Source organism: Martes martes, assembly GCF_963455335.1.
Source record: "Martes martes genome assembly, chromosome: 8".
NCBI lineage: Eukaryota > Metazoa > Chordata > Mammalia > Carnivora > Mustelidae > Martes > Martes martes.
In genome coordinates, this window is record NC_137895.1 from 9,142,508 (window position 1) to 9,164,229 (window position 21,722).

The 21,722-nt window shown below is 58.8% G+C and overlaps 1 protein-coding gene across 1 annotated transcript in view; it reads right to left on the bottom strand.

The window, feature by feature from the left end:
* Positions 1 to 2,382: 2,382 nt before the first annotated feature.
* The window catches only part of MGAT3 (beta-1,4-mannosyl-glycoprotein 4-beta-N-acetylglucosaminyltransferase), a gene marked incomplete at both ends in the record, with an annotated part of 28,424 nt that continues 9,084 nt past the window's right edge, over positions 2,383 to 21,722 (bottom strand). The window contains 2 exons of the mRNA XM_080812451.1: positions 2,383 to 3,985; positions 4,866 to 4,956. Coding sequence (XP_080668577.1) covers positions 2,383 to 3,985; positions 4,866 to 4,956 — 1,694 coding nt within the window. The remainder of the gene's footprint in view (positions 3,986 to 4,865; positions 4,957 to 21,722) is intronic.

The window sequence follows — 21,722 nt, forward strand, 5'->3', positions numbered from 1 at the left end:
ACATTCTGACCGCTTCTGCCACTTCTGCCACTTTGTTCAGCTCCAAGAGGGACTGGGAGGGGGGCTGCTATGACCCCAAGGGAGGGGTTCCCTCGGGGCACACCATGGACCCCCTTGCGGAGGGAGAGTGGAGGCCACAGAGCACCTTCCACCTGCTTCATGTCCCCCCACCAGAGGATGCTCAGTGGCCTGCTCCCTGTAAGACCACGCCCACGCCAGACATTTCCTTGGACAGAGCTGTGTCGAAGGAGACACCCCTCTCTCTTGGTTTCTCAGGAAACCCCAATAAGACATCCAGAGCAAGTCCAGGCTGGAGGCCGGGTGGGACGGGATGGGAGGATATGGCTGGGACCAAGATGGGCTGGGGAGGTAGTGAGCTCTCAGCTGTTCAGCCCTCAGGTCAGGAGGATTCTCATTCCTTGGACTGAAAGACAGACAGACAGACAGACCGACCCCCACACCCCCTTCAGCCTTGCTTTCTCGGCTCCCCAGGGGCTTTCTGCCCAAGTCACTTTGGAGGAGCTGCAAGGAGGTGTGGCCACAGGCTCCGGGTCCTGGGGAAGGGGAGGCCTGGGCCCCGCCCCTACATCCATACAGAAGCCTATATTTACAGGGACACCCCAATACAGACACGTACAAGTACACACCAAGCATGCACACATGCCCATAAATACACACACACACACGCACAAACATGTACCGTTCCACAGGCAGGCTCTGCATCCTGGCATCGCTGGGTGAACATCTACGGGTGCCTCGGGAGTGGGGAGTATCACCACTCCTACAACCACAGGCTCTAACTGCCCCCCAACCCTGGGCTGCAGTGAGTGGGGGCAGGAGCAGGTGCTCTTAGGAGCTCTGAATGAAAGAGTAGGATCCTAGGACTGCGTCAGTCATTCCTACACTCTCTCCCCATCCCCCTCCCTCTGTGCCAGAGACGCTCCTTGTCTCCTGTCTCCATTCTCTCCTCCTTCCTTTACTAAGAGAACTCTTAAGTTGAGGCTGGGCATGTGGCTGAAGACTACTTTTCCCAGCTTCCCTTGCAGCTACTTGTGGCCATGTCACTAAGACCTGGCCAGTGAGATGCGATCGGAAGTGACCGAGTCATTTCCGGCTCATGCCCTTAACGGGAAAGGGCATGTGCTTCTCTTGCTGTTCTCTGCTTCCCCTGCGCCGGAATGCACATGTGATGGTGGGAACTGAAGCAACCATTCTATCCAGAAGTGGAAGGTGCATATGAAGGAAAGCAGAGCTGCCTTACTGGATGTGGACCATCGCTCTCTAGACAGTTAAGCTAGAAACAAGCTTGTCTTGCTTAAATTACTGTATTCTGGGGGTCTCTTAATTAGAGCAGCTTAGAATCTAACCAATACATCCCCTGCCCTCAAGAGGCAAAGAGGAATGAGATGACATACAGCTGGCCTTCATGTCCCTCCTGGGCCCAGGGCAGCCCTATGGGCCTTCCTGACTCTAGCCAGCCCCAAGGAGGGGTGCAAGGGTGACTCTACCAGAGATGGTGGGGATTCAGTGGGTTTCAGTGGGAAGGGGTGATGGGGAACCACCTCCTTCCCCGTGCCCCCTTGCAGGCCCAACCTACTGGGCTAGCTGATGGTCCAGCCTCTGGCTCCCATCCCACCCTGAGAACTGAACTCTTCGCCTTGCCACAAGACAGCAACATAAAAAGAAAGAAGGAATGTCAAGGCCAGATTTGGAACCAAAAGGAAGACTCCTTGGACTTCTGCAGACCGCCGCCTACCCCACAGGTGCTGTCCAGCACCGGGCGGGGGGGTGGGGGGGACACGACACTATGGGGCAGATTTCTCCGCTCCTTCTGGCTCAGCTCTCCCGAGAACACTGCAGTTCTTCCCAGCTGGCTGCTGTTTTTCCTCTCCTCCCGCCCTGGTGTCCCCTTTTCCTCCTGGAGCCAAAAGCATCTATTTACAGAGCCCCAGGCCCTCCTGGCACGTCCACTTTTCCGCTGCAGGTCCAAAGCCCCAGGAGGCCAAATGGTAGGTTTCTTCCTGGCAGGGGCTGCAGCTCCCACCTGCTGGCCCTGGGGAGCTCCTGCAGGTTCCCTTCCCCACCCTGCCCACCCTCCCTCACTACCCAGCAACCACCATGCACGCTCCACCAGCACCTCCCGGCCACAGGGCTCTTGGGAGCGGGAAGGGCTGGACTCCCCTCTCCTGATGGGGAAGGACGTTTTGTGAGCTCACAGGCCCAACCCCCTGATTCACGAGGGCCTGAGTAGGGAAGATTCCTTCACCCATCCACTCCCGGTCTTCTCAAGAACCAGCCAGACGGCAGACGGAGGCAGGAAAATATGAGGAGGGGCAGCCGCCAGCCCCCACCCTGCCCCCGGCCCTCTGAGATCACGCAGCCTTAGCCTTCAACCACATCCGATCTGCCCCTGGCGGGGGGCCTTCCCTCGGGAGCCCTGTGCCGCTGCCCACCTTCCGCCGTGCTCCTGGGCTCCTGGTAGGGGTTGTCCAGCAGGTAGCGGAACTGGGCGTAGTTGCTGAGCAGGTACTTCGGGGCGTACATGTGTTCGCTGGGGTCGGCCGGCGGGTATTCCTGCTGCGTGCCGTCGAACCAGCCCCCGGTGCGGATCAGGCCCCGGATGTAATTGAGGTCCCGCTTGTCCTCGTAGTCGCCCCAGCGGGGGAAGTCGCCGTTCTGGGCGGACACGAGCTTGAAGTAGATGCCCTCGGGCGTGAAGCACCAGGAGCAGTGCCAGCCGGCGAAGTGCAGGGGGCTGCCGAGCGACCACTGCACCAGGATGTGGCCCGTGCGGTTCTCGTACTGCCGGAAGTTGGGCATGGTGTAGTACTGGCGGCGGCGCAGGCGGATGCCGTCCAGCCCGTACACCGTCTGCAGCATGTCCACCGTGCAGCCCGACACCACCTCCAGGGTGCCCGGCTGCTTCCAGAAGAAGCCGTACAGCGACTTGCGCATGTGGAAGGCGAACGGCTCCGTCCAGCCGTCGTACAGCTTGAGGAAGAGCACGCCGTCGCGCGCGGGGATCTCGTCGGCGTCGTCGATGATGAAGACGTCGTCGGGCCGCAGGTTGCGCAGGCGCGACACGCCGTCCTGCGTCAGGAACGTGCGCAGGTAGTCGTCGGCGATCCAGCCGTCCTGCCGCCCGCCCAGCGGGAAGTGGTCCAGGAAGACGTAGAGCACCTTGTGCCGGATGTACTCGAACGTGCCGTTGGTGAGCATCTCGCGGAACTTGAGCGGCCGCGGCTCCCCGTACGCCGTGAAGTTGGACTCGCACACCACGAAGGCGTCCACCACGTCGCCCAGCTCGTGGAAGCGCACGTCCAGCAGGTCGAACTCGTGGTTGATGTTGATGGCGTTGATGACCCGCCGCGGCACCTCGCGGGGCACCAGGCGCTCCTTGGTGGGCAGGTTGGAGTACTGCACCACGGTGGGCACGCCGCAGCTCGGCCCGTGCCAGCCCGGGAGGCACACGCACTCCACCCACTTGCGCCGCGGGCCGCGGGCCCCCGGGCGCTCGCGGGCGCTCAGCAGGTGCCGGGCCGGGCCCCGGGCGGAGGAGCCGTCGGCCCCCTCGGCCTTCTCCTCGGGCCGCCCCGAGGAGGGCTTCTCCAGCATCTTGGTGCCTGGTTTGAAGCAGACGCCTCCCGCCTTGGTGCGGACGAAGTACTCGGTGGTGTCCTCGGGCAGCACGAAGTCCATCCGGTGCAGCTCCTCGCTGGCCTTGCTTGGTGACAGCGGCTGGAGCAGGGGCGAGTGGGAGTAGAGCGGCGTTCGCAGCAGGTCCGGGCTGCCCGGCTCCGGGCTGGCCTGGGGCGTGACGGGGGCATTGTTCCAGAAGAAGCTGGACACGAGGTTCGGGCTGAGGGAGGCCAGTTCTCGGGGGAAGGTGACATAGGACAGGGTCTTAAAGAAGTGCAGGAAGGAGATGAGGCACAGGCCGGCCATACAGAACATGAGAAAGAGCTTGTAGCGTCTCATCTTCATCCTGCAGGGAAGAGGGACAGAGCAGACGGGTCAGGGGTCTACAGACCTGGGTGAGGAGAGCCTGAGGCCCCTCTCCTAAGGGAGGGAACCGGAGGGGGTCTTTGCTGCCGTCGTGTCTGTGAATGTCCCGGTTGGTGCCTGGTGCCCCTTCAGGAAGTCACTTCCTGGTCCCCAGGAGGCCAGCCTGTGAGTCCAACTTGCTGTACCAAGTACCCTGCGGTGGTGAGGCATCAAGGAAATTCCCCTCCTGGCTCAGGACCGCCTCCCTGTTCCCACAGCCCTTCCCCTCAGTACCAGGTCATCACACCCACCCGGCCGGCCCCCTGCAGCCTGATCCTCCCCACCTGGCCTGCCTACCCTGAGCAGACCAGCTTCATGGCCAGACTTTGCACTAGGAACAATGCAGCCTGGGAAAAGCCCAACTCTGCAGCCCAGAACCCGCCCCAAGGAAGGAGCAGAGTGGGCTCAGGGGCCCTGTGGGGTTCCCCTCCCTGCCCTGCCCAGGGTGCTTTCCTCTCTTCTTTTTTCTCTCCTTTTCTTTCTTTCTTTTGTGCAAATGTTGACTCATCTTTTTTTTTTTTTTTTTTTTTTAAGAACGAGAGCTCATGAGCAGGGGAGGGGCAGAGGGAGAACCAGACTCCCCGCTGCGCAGGGAGACCAATGCAGGGCTCGACCCCAGGACCCCGGGATCCTGACCCGAGCCAAAGGTAGATGCCCAACTGACTGAGCCACCCAGGCGCCCTTAACAAATCTTTTTAATTCCTTTTCACTGAAAAAGTTCATAGGCCTCAAGGAAACACATTTAATTCGGACACATTTAAAAGAATAAGTAAAAGTTCCCCTTCGTTATCCCTTTTCTAGACTGATCTCTAGGCATATACAGTTTAATCTCTTTGAGGTGTGTTGCTGGTTTCATATGCAAGATTTCTGTTCTTGATTTCCTATTTTTCATAAATATTATCATATTGGACACTAAGTACAATCAAGTTGTTTTCCTCAATCAATGACAGATTAAAGAGATTTTCGTATCAGTAGTAATAAATCCACCATTTCCTTTTAAATCCCACACCATAATCCACGGTTCTTTTGAATGAATCACTCTCTATTCATGAGTGTCTCACGAGTACAACCATTCTTTCTATTCACTTACGCAGTTCGATTTATCAATTAGCTTATGGCTGTGGAATGGAGAGCTTTGTATATTGTTTTTTTACAGTTTAAGTAAACTTTCTATTGTAGAATATTCGTAGCTTATCGGGAAAGTGGCAGAGATGGTACAGAGGGTTCTTCTACACTCCTCGCCTCCCCCACGGTTAATATCTTACACCACGATAGTACACTTGCAGAACTCGAAAACCGAAGTGGCCACGTTACTATTAACTAAAGTCTATACTTCATTCAGATGTGCTGTTTATCTCATGAATAAACGTGGGGAGCAAGGACGCCCTTCTGACTGTAATCGTCCAGTTCGTTTTGTCCTAGAGCCCAGGCAGGTGGGCCAGCAGCCTGGGAGTCTACACCCACTGGACCAGGTAGGACCACTGACTTGGATGGATGATCTGTCGAGTCTCGGGAGGGACTAGGACAGGCGCTGGCCTTTGGCATCTGGTGTTTTCATCTTCCCTTCCATAGATCCCCATGAGTGAGGCATTGTCCTTCCACACAGAACATTTTTTCCCTTCAAATGTTCCTTTCTGTGGCTTCTCTTTACTTCTCTTTGGGTCGTTTGGGTGCCTTGCTACCATACTCTCCTCTCCATTTCCTAACTCAGGACAGCAGGGGAGAGTGGAAACATGCACACTGGGCTTCAAACTTCTGTGACCCTCAGCAAGGCTCCTCGCCATTCTTTTTTGACAGAGAGAGAGAGAGATCACAAGTAGACAGAGAGGCAGGCAGAGAGGGGGGAAGCAGACTCCCTGCTGAGCAGAGAGCCCAATATGGGGCTCGATCCCAGGACCCTGAGATCACGACCTGAGCCAAAGGCAGAGGCTTAACCCACTGAACCATCCAGGTGCCCCAAGGCTCCTCACCATTCTAAACCTCAGCGTCTACACCTGTGAAATGGGTACAGCGTTCCCAGTGGGCAGGAGGTGCTCAATAAACTTCCATTATTTTCAAGGCTAGAAGATTCCAACATCATTTTCTTTAAACTATATGGTCCTAACGCACAGAATCATGAAATGTTTGATCTAGAACAAATTTTAAGAACCACCTGTTCTGATCTTTTAATTTTACAGAGGAAGAAACCAGGACCTACAGGGCTTCAGGGACCCACTTGATGTTACAAAACTGGGGCAGGAACCTGGGTGGACTCCTGTGTTCCATCCCCTTCCCAGCCTCATGTCAGTGAGGAGTCCTGAGTAAGGTGGTGAGGAACAGTGGAGTGGCCGCCAAGCCCGGGGGGCCAGGGTACTTGGGCTATCAGGTCCAAAGGGACCTACCTCCTCCAGCGTGAATGCCCGGCCCTCCAGCTGACTGCCAGCAGTCAGGCAGCACAATCCAGAGTGGGGTCTAATGTCAGCTGTCCCAGGGCAGGCGGGGTGGAGGGCACCACTAGTCTCCACTGGCTTTTGGGAAGGCAGGAGGGAGGGGCTCTCCTCGGCCACATTTGCAAGTAGGTCTTCCGGCCTCCTCTCCCTACAAGGGATCCCAGCCCTCCTCTGGCAAAGTGAGACCAGGCAAGACAGGTCAGCGGGGAGAGTGGAAGGGCAAGAAGCCGGATAAAGACGGGTAGACACGACTTCCTGCTGTGGCAGAGACCAGGCCTCAGGCAACACTGCACAGCAGAAGCCTCCAGACTGACCCCAGAGGGCCCCGACGACCTAGTAGAGACAACCCTGATCCTTCTGGCAGGCCCTTTCTTCCCACTTGGAACCTGCCTCTACAGAGCACACCCCAATCTGTGGGGCTGAACGGGCCCTGACCTTGGAGGGTGGGGCCAGGCTGCCGCTCTCACTCACTGCCCCCGCAGCAGTGGCCCTGTGCGGGAAGGGCCCCCACAGCCCCGCGGGGGTCACCCTGACCCAGCTGTCCCTTGGCTTCCCGGCCAGGCTGGCTTTCAGGATCTGGTTACACCTGGCCGGATGTGCCCTTCGGAGGACAGACTCACCAGTGCCTGGGATCTCCCTTTCACTGGGGCTTTGGATAAGGCCCCAGCCTGGCTTGCTGCAGAGAATCAAGGAAGAGTGTGTGGCTCCCTCACTGGCTCAGGCTGTTTAAAAGACGCCGAAGCACCTGGTGGTTGGCCAGGAGCCAGTCACTGCCTCACAGACCAGATGTTCTGGGACACCTTCACTTTCAGCTTCACCTTTACTCCTCTGGGCCTGATCCCTTATCTTATCTTCATATACTTCAATAAGTGCTTGAAATACATTTTTTTTTTGGACTGAACAGCATCTGAGTAGGAAACTGAACAACTGAGGCACTGGTTCCTGAGGTCTCATGCAACTCCCACCACCCCCCTCCACCGGAGGCTACGTAACCACCCATTTTACAGATAGGGAAAACGGAGACTCAGAAAGATGACAAGGCTTTTCCGAAAGACCATCTAGACAGTTCTGTCCTATGTCTGCTCCTCCCTCCCCCCCTTACAGCTGAGATGTATCCCTCCAGGTGGCCCAGCTGTGGCTAAATAAATCCATGGAGCCCAATTAGGCCCCAGCTGGCAGACTTTCTACCTCCATTATAAAGCTTCCTCGAGAACCCATCAGGTGTAACAACAAAGCTGACGGTCACTGATGCTTACACGCCAATGACTGTCCCGAACACATTCCACACTAGACCTCACTGAATCCTCAACACGAAGCGGGTACCGCTGTCATCCCCACCTCACAGCTGGGGACACCGAGGTCAGAAAGGTGACATAACTTGCCCAGTGTCATATAAGTAGTAAGGGTCAGACGCTGTAGGGTCCCCAGTGGGCTTTCATCCAGTGGCAAACCTGCCCTGGGCCCCTTCCATCTGCCACGCTCAAGCCAATGCCCACAAAGAGTCTACCGGCGACCAGTGAAGACAAACCAGTAGAGTCTACCGGCGACCAGTGAAGACAAACCAGTAGATGGAACAGCTACGGTCACACCTAACCCACACAGTACCCCCCAGAGGGTGTCAGCTGACCCGTATCATCCACTCACACAGCAATTACTTATCAAGAGCCCGCTGTATGCCAGGCACCGTGCTAGGCCCGGGGAGCCCAGGAGACAAGGCAGACGAGGACCCCCACCTCCGAGCAGCATACACGGCAGTGAGTGGGACCAGAGCTGCGATCAACTAGAAATAAAGGAGTCTAGTAATACCGCACATGAGAAAGAGTCGTGCTCCAGAAAAAGAGCTGGGGAAGGGCTAGGAGGTAGCCTGGGGGTCAGTGGCAAACATGGTGCTCAGCGCAGGCCTCCCTGAGAAGACAGAGACGTGATGAAGACCAGGGGGCAGGGGAAGGAAGGTTCTGGGCAGAAGGGACAGCCAGTGCTCAGGAGGGAGACAGGCAGGGTGGGCCCAGATCACGCAGAGGCTGGGGCCACGGCAGGAAATGTGGCTTTCAGGAGGATTCTGGGCAGCGGAGGAACATGACCCGACTTTGGTCCGCACACACTCACTTGGGCTGCTCTGTTGCGAGTACTCGGTTGCCTGCAGGGCGGAACGGGGAGCGCAGTGAGGAGGCCCCAGCACCGTCCAGGTGTGCCGGGTGGGGGGGGGGAGGCTTGAACCATGGTGCGGGGTGGGGGGGTGCGGAAAGTGATCAGGTTCTGTTGGATTCGCTGAAGACCTGGACGTGAAGTGTGAGCAAGGAGTCAGGACCTAGAAGGACGGAGAAGCCTCCGACTCAGCAGCCTTCACGGAAATGGTGAACAGGGGAGCTGGGCTTGGAGTCAGGCTATGTCTGCAGGTCCTCGCTCTCATCCTCAGGCGGCATCCCTCCCAGCAGACGTGAACACTGAGGCTGAGTGAGGGGCGTGGCCAGTCATATCACCACTAATGGCAGAGCCTGGCTGTTGACTTTGGTCTCTGGATCCAAATCTCATGTCCTTTCCACAGTATGCTTGGTCTAGAAGCATCCCAGGATGGATGGAGGTGGGGTGAGCAATGCTTTGGATCGGGCATCCCCCTGTGGGCTCTGGGAGGAGGAGCTGGCTTGGGCGGGGGGGGGGGCGCATTCTCCAACTCACCATTCTCCCCTGCCACTCCTGCTTGCTAGCATGCATTAGCTAGCTGCCCCCCCACCGCCCAAACTCAGGACCCCAAGTCCGGTGTGGTGGCCAGGACCTGCCTGGAGAAGCAAGTCTAGCTGAGGAAGGACTTGGGGTCTCTAATGGGCTCGCCCACTGCCCTCTCCAAGGCCCAGTAGGCAGGCAGCTCCCTGAGGTCAAAACCCCCGTCCAGGTCCCTCCTGCTGCTGAAGATGACCTTGGGCAGCTCAGAGGCCATACTTGGGCCCTTACTCATTTCAGTAAAATTCACTATTTCTCCAGTGCCTGCTTTGTGTCAGGGCCGGCCTCTCTTGAAACCAAGAGGCTTCTGCCCTGGATGAGGACCTGGAAGAACCACACTGAGCTCTGCCAACACTCTTCCTGAAGCCCGCCGCCATCAGCCTCTGGGTTTATATCGCCACTGTCAACCCGGATCTCAAGATACTTGGCCTCTCTGAACTTCGACTTCCCTGTCTATAAAATGGATATAATCATTCCTGTCCTGCCTGCTTCACATAAGACACCAAATCAGAGAGACCAATCCGTAGTCCTGCCCTGTTCCCAACACTTCGCCATGCTGAGCTCACGTCCCCTGACCTCTGTCTTCCCAGCTGGACTACCAGCTCCCCGCTGTAGGGAGCTGTACACAGCAGGTGCTCCACAAAAGCACCCCGCTTTGCCGTGGGCCTCCTCCGTGTGCTCACCATCACTGCTGCACACACAGACTCTGGAACGAGACCGCAAATCCTGGCTCTGCCATCTCCTACCTGTGTAACCTCGGGCAAGTTCACAACTTTCCTCCTTTTCTTCATCTATAAAATGAGGGTTTAATAAAATCCACGTAAAGTGCCTGGTGCATAGGTGACTACAAAATAAATCTTAACTCTTCTTACTCTCACTGCTAGATCCCAGCCTGCCAAAGAACCTTCGGGTGGGGGTATGGAAGGAGTAAAGGCTTGGAGGGGAGCTCCTGGCAAAGCCAGGGCCTTGGTGGGTGCTGTCCTGTCTCAGAGGAGCAAGGAGCATGGTGGGGGCTCACCAAGTGAGGCCTAGGCAGAACCTGAGCCTGACGGTGGAGGGGCTGGGACAGGGCACCCTGCTTCTGGAGGTGCCGGGGAAAGGAGGGAGAACTTTCAGAGCCTCTAGGAGCCTCCCCAACCCCTCACACGTACTCCATGAGTTATAACCATCCCAGGGGCCTGGGTCTCCTACATGAAGTTTGGGAGGGATGGGCTTGGTGCTTCCTGGTAGCAGATAATCAGGGATGCGGGAGGCTACAGCTGAACCTGACCCAGGATGGTGGCAGGAGCAGCCCACCCTGGGCCTCCTCTTCTTGTGCTGACTTGTGGCTGTCACCACGCCCTGGAAGGTGCCCCTCCTTCCCTCCCTCTTCCTACTTCTTCCTTCTCCTGCTTGTGCAGTCTTCCTTTGGGATCTACTTAGAAGGCTGATTGGGTGAGGGAGGAAAGCAGATGAGCCCGAACCCCACACCCCATCCATGATCTCAGGGTCAGGGCTCAGGCTGAGTCCAGGGGTGGGGCTCTTGGCCAGAGAGGACAGGTGCTCCCTGGAGATCACAGGCTATGACTGTGGGCCTGGCCAGGCTGGCAGTAGTCTGACACACCCTGACAGCTGTCATCAGAGTGACGGCAAGCTCCTATGGAGCTCTCCGTGGTCCTGAGCTATCCTGCGCTGACCAGGGTCCTAGCTCAGCCCCGGGAATGCCCTCCACCAGCCTCTCACTGCCCCCTGCCAGCCTCCTCCATGGTTCAGTGGCTCATGTCCTAATGGCCACTTCCCCTGCCCACCATGCTCTGGCCCCCTTCCCAGCCTGCCTCATGCCACCTGATCCCTGGCGTCCTCAGTTCCTGAACAGCCATGGGGCACTCAACTCCTCCACTGGGAGAAGGGATCAGCTGTGGTCTGTGTCCAGCAGCAAAGGGGTCTGAGACCTAGCAGGTGCTCAGGATGCTCTGGAAATGCCATGGGGGAAATCTTGGAGGTGCACAGCTCACCTTATCTCTACTCTTGGGCAGGAAATGGTCCATCTACAAACCCCAGCCTGGGGGCACCTCTGAATGCACCCTCCTCCACCTCTCTCTCCACCAACTAGTTCATCTGCTTGAAAGGGGATCTTGATTTTGAGCTGAAGTCTGCCTCCCTGTGCTCCTCTCTACCCCATTCTCTACCCCATTACCCTATGTGACCCAAAGACTCTGCCCATCACACAGGGAAGGCACAGTAGCTGCAGTATCAGTTCTGAACACCGCCTCTGACCTTGGCAAGTTATCCTACCTTTCTCAGCCTCAGTTCCTTCTCTGTAAAATGGAGATATAACAAATGAATTAATCCACACAAAGGACTAGTAGTTACTACTACTAGTAGTACTAGTAGTAGTACTAGTTACTAGTACTAGTACTAGTAGTAACTAGTACTAGTTACTACTACTAGTACGCACATAGCAGGTGCTCAATGAACACTGGCCTTCACTGTCACTGGAAATCAGGAAGATTTGGTTGGAACCTCAGACCTGTAATTTACTGTGTGCCCTCAGGCAAATTACTTAGCCTCTCTGAGCCTCAGTCTTAGATGCAAAAGGAAGATACCCTCTCTCCCTTGCAGTCCTGTGGGAGAGATGGATGAGCCATGGTTTCAAAGCATCCTGAATGGAGCCCAGCACTTGGCAGATACTCTAAAAATGCCTGTTTTTTCCATTTGCCCTTCCTGCCAGGCAACCAAATGCAGAAGACATGACTGAACATGCCAGGCCTTGCTCCTGGCCAGCTTTGTTAAAGGACTGAGCCAATTGGAAGGCTGCTTACTACTGACTGGCCCCCATCACCTTATGGGGCATTCTCAGTGACTCATCTGGCTTTTAGAGCCCAGGGAATCTGGAGCCCCACAGAGGGTCCAGACTCCTCTCCTGGGGTCTGAAAGGCCACAGAGTAAGAGCATTGTCCAAATCCTCACCCCAGGCCGGTGTCCCTGCCAAGTGCCCATCTGGCCTCTGCTGACCAAGTCTTAGGGCTACCCATTCCAAGCACGCTGGGCTGGTAGAAATTCTTCCTTCTGTTGACCTACATCAGCCTCCCTGGAGCTTCCGCTACTGCTTCCGGCTCCCCTCTTGGGGTCAGGCAGAACAAGTCAGCCCCTGAGGAATCAGAAGACTCCGAGGCTAGCTGCGAGTCCTCCTCATGTGAGGTTCCACGATCCCACACGGAGAGATGGGCAGAGGCGGCAGCTACGGAGTCCGAGAAATTCCCGAGTTCCGGCAAGATGCAAGATAAACAACGATGCTGTGTTTATTTCTTTAGCTCTCATCATTTCCCTCGGCTGCCGTCCACCAGGCAGAGCTCCATAAGGATCAAGCCATATGCGGGGGTCACCCTACTGCCAGCGTATCGTCCGGGCTCCTGGCAGACATTCCCCAAGAACACGCAGTGTGCCAGGTGCTACCCCTGCACCAGCTGGAGAAATCAGGGGCCCATTCCTGGGGCCTCCCCAGAGGAAGGTATGTGAGTCTCCATTTTGTAAATGAGGACATGGACGCTTCGAGGTTAAGCTACTCACTCAGCCACACAGGGCTTGTGGTAATGAAGCAGATGCGAACCGAGATTCCCCAAGCACCCTGCACCTGGTGACCGGTAGACGTGGGGCCCAGCAGGGCTGCGAATTTAGGGGTTCTGCCCCAGGCTAAACACGAACAGCTTCGCTGAGGGAGATCTGCTGTACCCTGACCCCCAGTCCCCAGGACTTCTACTCCCCAGCACTTCCCAGAGAGAAGTCGGCCCGAAGGGCCAGCCCTGGCCAAGAACCCCAGCTGCCCAGGAACGGCGAAATCCTGGCAAACCCTGTTCACCGTGGGGCAGATGGGAGCTGCTGCTGCTCCCATCCACAGATAAGGACACCAAGGCCCAAAGGAGAGGTACAGCTACATTGGGAGGCAGCTCTTGGACCAGCCACATGGAGTGCCACGCCATTCCCTTGGGCACTAGGATCTGGGCCCTACTCTTTCTGCTGGCTTAGCTGCAGGGCAGGGGGCTGGCTAAAGCTTCAGCCCAATGCCCACGCTCTGGAGCTCTTTCCATGGCAAACCCCGCCCCTGCCCCAACCAACTCATGTGCCCTGGCCCTCTCTCCTTCCTCCAAACCTCTCCCCATTCTGCCTGACGCCAGCCGCCTGCCAGTCGCCAGCTGCCAGCCGCCTGCCAGTCGCCTGAGAACTTGCCCACAGAGCGGTTAGCATGTGCCTGAGAAAGTTGGTTCCCAAGGCTGGGACCTGCCCTCGGCTCGCTGGGGCCTCCTCCTCTTTCCCCACTGGTCATGGGCCCACTGAGGACATCAGTGTCTGGTCCCCAGAGGCCCACAGGTAGTGAAGACATAGAACATTGCCACCAGCTCAGAATGTCCTAGTGGACAGTGCTGGAGGCTAAACAGATTAGCCCTGCTCAGACATCAGCCAGTGGAGCGGGTGTGCCCTGAAGCCTGCAGCGGCTCCCACTGTCCAGCACTGAGGCTCACTGCCATTGTGACCCCTGCCTCCTGAGATGGGCCCCTACCTTGCCTTATTCATGTTAATGTCACGGCCACCGCTCACCACACGCTTAGCTATGCACCAGCTGGCAGCGTATGTTTTACATACACTTGACCCTCCCAGCCATCCTTGAACGGGGGACTTACTATCCTCACTTTACAGATGAAGAAACCGAAGCTCAGAGCATTCCTCTGCTCACCTGTGCACACCCATGCGGACTCCACTCCCGGGGGGGTGGGGGAGGAGGTGCCACTGGCTTGAGCCCCAGAGTGCGACAACGCAATCAACCCGTGCCCCAGGGTGGCCAGGAGCAGCTTCCAGAGCCCCCCCAGAAGCACGCTCTGTGACGGCGGAAAGAGCCAGGCCGCGCTGTCCAGCACACCAGCCACGAGCCCCACGCGGTTACTGAGCCCTTAAAATTGACTGGGAGATGAAGCAACTAATTTATAATTTAACTTAATTTGAATTTTAGTTTAATAGCCACATGTGCTAGCTGCTACTGAACTGGAACACAAGGGTTTGGACAGGACTGGGGAGGAGGGAGCTGCAGGAAAGGTGGGGCTGGGCTCGGGAGGAGACAGTGGGTGCAGAGGGGACGGTGCTCATGCAGACAGCAGTGGTGTGGGAGATGACGTGGCGGCCTGGGGCATCCAGCCTAGGACCTAGGGCCCGGGTGGGGAGCGGCGGTGAGCTGTGGTACAGAGGCTCCTTAAACACTGGGTAACAGAGGGAGGGAGTGGCTGGAGGGACCCAGCCTCAGGGGCTAGAGGTGGGCTGGAGGTGGGACATGGGGAGAGTCTGGGAAGGAGGAAGGGGAGGAGCAGAGCCACAGAGGAGCTGAGCCCAAGCCGGGGATGGGGGGGTGGGGATGGCGGTGCTGGGGGGTGTTGGACACGACCTGAGGGGGCAGGCACCTGGGCCTCCCCGTGCAGAGGCAGGGAGAGGAAGCAAGGTGGAGGCAGGTGTTCAGGTCCCAGAGCTGCAGCGAGGATCTCATGTGTTTAAAGGGTCTGGCACGCTGCCCTGGGAGAGCAACGACCCGACCACCCGGCTGGAATCGAACAGGATCTGCTGAGGGGCAGGACGAATGTCTGCCACAGGAGAGACACTGAGGCATCTGCGGAAGAAGCGGGGGCATCTGCGGGGGCGCTGGTCGGTGGCTCTGGGGAGGGGAAGATGCAGACAGACCAACGCACCACGGAAAGGGCACTGTGCGCACTGAGAACAGGTGTCCCCAAACCAAGTTCTGGGGAATCCCCAGGATGCTCCTGGGACCAGATGATGACGGGGAGAGATCGCGAAGCCTGGGACAGCCCCCCAAAAACAATCAAAAAGAGGCACTCTCAGCTTTTCGATTTCATACAGTAGAGTTTCTCCTAAGATTTTGTTTGCGGAAAAATTTCTATACTGAAAAAAGGTCTAAAAACCCAGCGGGGCGGAGGTGGATGTGCATTTCAGAAGGGCCGCCAAGGCTCTGATGGCCTCACACACACAGCGGGGCCTGGGGGTGGGGGGCCTGCCAGGGGCGGGCCACAGCTCTGGCCTGTGTCCCTGCAGTGGTCCAGAGAGGGAATGTGGATGCGTCCCAGCAGGGGTTCCGAGCCACTGGGGCACAGGTGGGAGGAGTGGGTGGCGGCCACCCAAGCGCGACAGCAGCCACTGAGCCAGAGATCGCATCTCCTCCAGCCCCTGCTTCTGCCCTGTCACAGTAAACCTCGGCAGCGACTGGCCTTGTCCCCGGCCCCATCATTCCATTCCCACACTGCGATTCTCCGAGTCAGGCTGACCCTGTGTTCCCGGCACCCAGCATGAGGCTGGGCTCAGACATTCTGTGAATGTCTGCGACAAGCCAAAGGGATGAGCACTAAGGTGGAATTTCAGGCCCAGGGTCTGGCTGTGTCCCTGTCAGCAGGGCCCTGTAGAGTCACGGATTTGCTGGAGGAAGAATCAAGAGGCAGAGCTGCCCTGCTGGGGGCTGGGCCTGGGTTTGGGGGGAGGGGGATGTGAGGTTCATAGGGGGCTGGTGCTTCAGCTCTGCCTGGGGCAGAGGGAGAGAGCAGGATCAGTCCTGGTTTGGAGCCAGGGGTGCAGCAAGGAACAAGAGGCGTAGAAGGGTCCTCCCCGAGAGCTCAGTCCAGGGGAAGGACAGAGGACAAAGGAGAAAATGGGTCAACAGAGGACGCCACGTGTCAGGGTCTCCCGAAGAGAGGACATTTCTGCTGAGACCCGAGAAGGAGCCACCTCCCAGAGGAGGAAACCCCCAGTGTAGGGACAGCCAAGTGGGAGGGTGGTAGGAGGGGGAGAGCGTCTGAGTCTGTGAAGGGACTGCGGAGCCTCGCGGGACTGGCAAGGACACCCCACACCTCAGGGGCTGCTTGGGCAGAAGCCTGGACCCCCATCTCAGTGGCTGCCCTCCCGAGGCAGTAATCCGGACGCAGCTCAACACTCTAACCGGACAGGCAAGGCTGGACCAGTCTGGGGAACCGTGGGTCTGGAACATTCCTCCCAGAAGGCGGCTCCTCCATCATCACCTTCTTCACGGCACTGGCACTTGCTGAATGGCCCGGCTGCCGGAGGCTGCATGTGCCTTACTCCATTCTCCCTCCCAGCCATCGGGTGGTGGAGACAGCCTGAGGGAGCTGAAGGGCCTGCCTGGCACTGACACACACTCACCGCTCCTAGGGGTCCTCCTTCAGGGGGCAAGCTCTGGGGTGCTGCCTTCAGCCTTGCCCAGGGCAAGGGCCCCGCCCACCGTCACCCTGGCCCCAGGAGCCCGCCGCCTTGCCATTTGTGGGTCACCACCTCCCTGGTTCCAGCAGGTGACCTGTCACCAGAGCCCTGTGCCCAGGAGGGCTGCATGGCCCAGATCCCCTACCTGAGGCTCCCCTCCACCAGTAATGGTGTAAGCTACCCCCCATCCCCACCCAGGGCAGCTCTCTGTGAGGCCAGACGACAGGGAGGTGAGGCGAAACCACGTTTCACAAAGCCCCAGGTTCCTGAAAGGCCGCAGGAACCCCAGAGCCCCTTCTCCCACGACGCCAGTGGGCACAGATCACCCTAGATGGGGGCCAGTGGTGGGATCTCAGAACCCTGAAGGTTCAGGGTCTGGTGCTCTAAAAAGTCAGGAACCCCCTCTGGTGAGGCCTGGACTTCGGGAGGCTCCAGTGGGCGGGCAGTCCGTCGGGGAACCTGGCTAGTGCCTGTGTTGCCCTCCGTGGGCGCGTTATCTCTTCCCCGGCCCCGCTGACCCCGAATTCTGAGTCGAGCAAGGCAGGTCCCACGCAAACTGCACCCGCCGCCCAGGGCGTTCTGCATACTTGCTGTCAGCCTGACCGTGGCCTCCAGCCAGGTGGGCCCAGCTGCATGGCCTGGAGATGCCAAACGCCCCACCCACAGCTGCCCCTGGTCAGCCTGTCCACATGGGGGAATGAGGAGGGCATGCCAGAGGCCGGACTCACAGCAGCCCCCTGGCAGGGTGCTAACTGCCTCAGCCCCCTTCTCTAATTCCAGCCCCACATTGGCCCCTTTCATTGTTACAGATAAGGAAAGAGTTCAGGGGATCTGAGTGGCCCGCCTGGATCATCTTGTAAGTGGTGTCTGACCCCATCCTAGGGCCTCCTGCTCCCTCCCCCTCCACCCTGCCTCCTCCAATGCCTGGACCTCCGCAGACCCCCCTTCCCCTCACCTGACCTAGTACCTGCCCTGGGTCCCTGCAGTGGCACCCCACAGTGTCCCCTCCCAGCTGCAGCAGCCCTGTGTCTGTCTCATGCGCCCCCAGGCTGACAACCGGTGGCAGTCACGTGGCTACACAGGCGGCCTGGCCTGGCACCAGCTCTGGCCTTTCACCTGCTGGATTCCTGGGCCCCACCCGCTCCTGGCTGAGTCACCTCACCTCCCAGGGGCTGCGGTCTCCTTGGCCTCCTCATTTGTCCCTGGTAGAAACCGGGAGCACGGCGAGGGCAGCCCCATCCTGCAGAAGCTGCTCCCCAGGGCCTGGTGCCGGGAATGTGGGTGTGCGCGCGCGTGGCTTTCCAGGTGAGGGGCCGGTGGCAGGTGCTGGGGATGGGGGTGTGCGCGTACGCGCAGTTTCCGCCTTAGGGGCCTGTCAGTGCCTGGCGCTTGGTAAACCATGTGCCCTTCTCCTCTTGGAGCCTCACCTCTTCCCTCACTGGGTGGGAGGTCACCCTGAACTGTTCCCAGACTCCCAAAGGGACCACGGGGCATTTTCGGTGGGTTGCGGATGGGAAACGGAGGAGCGCGGTACCGGCGGAAAAAGGTGGGACGGAAAGGGACCCGGTGTCTCACACAAACTGGGGGCTTGGCGAGAGGAGCCTGAATCCTGACTGCCCCTCAGAGACCCTGCGCTGTTCACTGCAAGTGGGCTCCATACTCAACAGCCCTGGAAGGGGGAGACGTTGGGGGGGGAAGGGTTTTCTGCAGTGGTGGGAGAAGAGGCTGCATTCTGGGTGGCTGGCCACAGATGAGAAACTGGGGGACCAGAGGAGACCACCCCCCAAGCAGCTCCTGTACTGCCTCGCTCCATGTCCCAGTCCGCCACAAGCAACAAACACATTCATTCCTTGTGGTGGGGATTACCCTCTCCGGGCATCTTCTTTAGAGGGTGAAGACGTAAATCAGACCCTGGCAGAGAAGGAGGATGGGGGGCAGAGCTTCCAGCATCCGTACTGCTGGGTTGGGGGATGAATGTGGGGTCCCTGGGGGACTCCTCTCTCACATTCAGCTTAGCCCTTGCCTCCCCTGGGGAGCTGCCCTCCACCCCAGCCTGGACGGAAACGTCCCAGTGGCCAGTCAGCCTGCCCTACAGGCTGTGAGCCCCTGCGTCCTATTCCTGGTATAGGACAGTGAACGTCAGTGCAGTGAAGGCGCAAATGCCTGAATGTCTGCATGGGTCAGGTGGGATGGACCCCACCCAGTAGGGCTGCTGAGGCCCAAGGGAGCAGGGATCAAAGGATTTCCTAAGGGCATAGGGGGATTCCCCCCCCCCCCGTCATCTCTGCGGGGGTGCACACTGGGGTCTATGGCTGGGAGGGGGACAGGGCTGGGTGAAGGAAGCAGAAAGAGGAGGGCAGGGTCCAGCCAGGTGGGGCCGAGGAAGCAGGAGGGGCAGCAGGAGCCCGTGACAATCAATCGGGCAGATTATTAATCTTAACAGCGCAGCCAATGAAGAGGAAAGAGAAAAACCTAGCTTCTTCTAACTCATAAAAATGCCACCAGTCCTTCCACAAAATTAACTGACCCAGACCCCATGCAGGCTTATCACTCACTTACCACCCCCCCTGGCCAGAGATTCCTGTACTTCCAAACCCAAATAAGCCATCGGTCCCACTCCCACCGGGAGCAGAGCAGGAAGTGAGAGGAGACACGCCCAGGGGGCGGGGCGCAGAGTGGCTCCGCCCAGCGGCGGCTGTCACAGCTGTGGAATGGAGCGCACCTTGAGGAAAGCAAGGCCCGCGAGGCTGGCCTGAGTGCTTTCTGGGTCACTTCCTATCCCTGGGCTTCAGAGTCGCCATCTGCACTGCGGGACCGTCCCAGCCCCTCACCCCATGAGGACTAAACAGGGTCGCATCCAAGAAGGCTGGACGTAGACCAGTCCTGAGCTAAAGTTCTTCCCCGGCTGCTCCAGAAGGCCTGGTGGGGGCAGCGCAGGGCCTGTCCGCACCTCCTTCCAAATCGCTCCCAGGACCCGACAGCCCGCCACCTCCTCCTCCTCCTCACTGGCCTCCTTCCTGCTTTCTTTTCTCTTTCCGTCTTGACATTCTTCCTTTTTGAACAAGGGGCACTACCTTTTCCTTTGGCATTAGGCCCCGCAAATTCTGTCACTACAAAGTCCCCATCAGGCCACATGACCCCCAACCCCCCACCCCCAGCTCAACAGCCTCCCACAAGACCCTACGCGCACCCCAATCCACCCCCCAGTCTGGCTCAGAATGAAACCCAAACTCCTCTCTGGGCCCAAAGGCCCTGCCACTCTGGTCCTTGGATCTTTGCTGCCCTCACCCCCCTCGTCCACTGGGCTCTGGCCACAGTCCCCACCTTTCATCTTCAGGGTCCTGCCCCTGCCTGTCTTGTCTGTCTGGAATGCGGCTGCCTGCTCAGAGGGGCCTTCCTGCCCTGCGGGCTAGAGCAGCTGTACCCTCCCTGGGTCATCTGCTCCCCCACAACCACGGCGGAAGCTAGCTGTCTCCTTGTTTACGTGTTAGTGGTCTGTCTCCCCCACCCACACCGCAGCGCTCAGAACGTCAGCACAGGACAGCAGGGTCACGCTGAGCCTCAGTCACTGGTCACCCGTCTCCGCGGCTCCCCACCCGCCAGGACAAAGCCTGGCCCAGAGCAGGCGCTCCAGAAACCGCTGTGCGTGACGACCGAACTCTCAAGGCAAGTGATGACAGACTCTGAGCGACAAGTATCATCTAGTTTGGGAGACCTGGGGCAGCAGGCCAGGCCAGTGCGTACCCAGACCTAGCGGGGTGCTCCGTCCTGCTCCCAGGCAGAGAAAGCACCCCCCTCTTCACGCCCCACCTCGTTCCTCAGCCCTGCTGAGATCAGTGAGGGCAGTGCCAGCCCCGCCCACCAGGCTCCCCCAGCCTCCAGGGGGACAATGTACAAAGGGCCACTTCAGTGCCCAGCTTCAGCTCCGTCTCCAGCCCCGAGGGCCGTGGGTGGGGGAAGGGAGGGGAGGATGCACCCCATGCCTCGCCTGTCTTCATGGGGCCTTCTCTGCACGGGCCGGGAGGGCCACAGATTCAGGCCTGGACAGGCTCTGTTCCATGAGATGCACCTTAGGGGGTGGGGGGAGGAAGCCCCTGCATAGCGGGGGAGGGGTGCCCGCGCAGAGGTCAGTCCGTGTACCCAGGCAGGAGTGGAGGTGCTCCCAGGGGGCCCTCCCCCTGGGTACAGGGCACAGGTGAGGGATGCGAAGCTAGGGTGCCGTGGGGTTAAAGGACAGAGAGAAGGAGACCCCGTGGAATCGGGGCCGGGCTGAGGGCGGCGGGCAGCAGCCTGGGCTTAGACGGCTCCCATCCTGCCTGGGACCCCTGGCTGCAAAACCAGGCACAAAGAACTCACTCAAACAGTTGTCCCAACAACCTGAGCTGATCACCTGTGACCCGAGCATGGCACCCAGGGATGCCTGGACGACTTACGGCATTCCCAACATTCCTCCTGGGCCTCGACACGATGGGACCGTCCACCCAGCTGCCCAACCCAGGAGCCCAGGAGCCATCCTCCATCCTCCCCCTTGCAGACTCCACACGTCCATCACCAGGCACGTCTATTCCATGCCCCAACATTCTCCATCCCACCTGTCCCCTGGTACCACTGTCCCACGCTGGCTGCACCACCGCCAGAACTCACCTGCACGAGAGCAGCGGCCTTCCCAGGGGGCCCCCGGCCTGGTCCCCATGAACCAAGCAAAAGCCACATTCAATGCTGCCCCCTCCCAGCTTGGAACTCCTGCCCTCGGGATAAAGTCCAGATCCTGTAGGAGGCTCCGAGTTCCTGGGTAATCTTTCACTCTGTCTGCAGGTGGGCTCTATGGAGCTGCACTTCCCCCAAGGGCCCCTGGCCTGCCCCCCAGGGCTCCTCACCCCACACTAGGCGGGACGGCCCTGCTCCCCTGGGGCCCCAGCTCTCCGCCTGATGCAAAGGAGGTGCTGACCTTGGCTTGCTGGATGAATACATGACCCTCCCCCCAAACCCACACACCGCACCTGCAGTCAGTGCTGCTGGGCTCTGAGCCCTGGGCTGGGGCTTGGAAAAGTTCAGATCAGCCTGGGCAGGGCATACCCGGATGTGGCTCACCTACATGAATGGGACAGGGTCCCCTGCCACGGGAGGGCAGTGGCAGAAAAGGGGGGACACGGGAAAGGACCCCAGAGCAACACCATGGCTGACAGGCCGGAGGAAACACAGGAAGGAAGAAGGTGAAAAACGAAGTGACTGCGGTTCACCCTGGGGTGCTCAGCGCCTAGGGCCCTGCCTCGCATGCAGCAGGGGCTC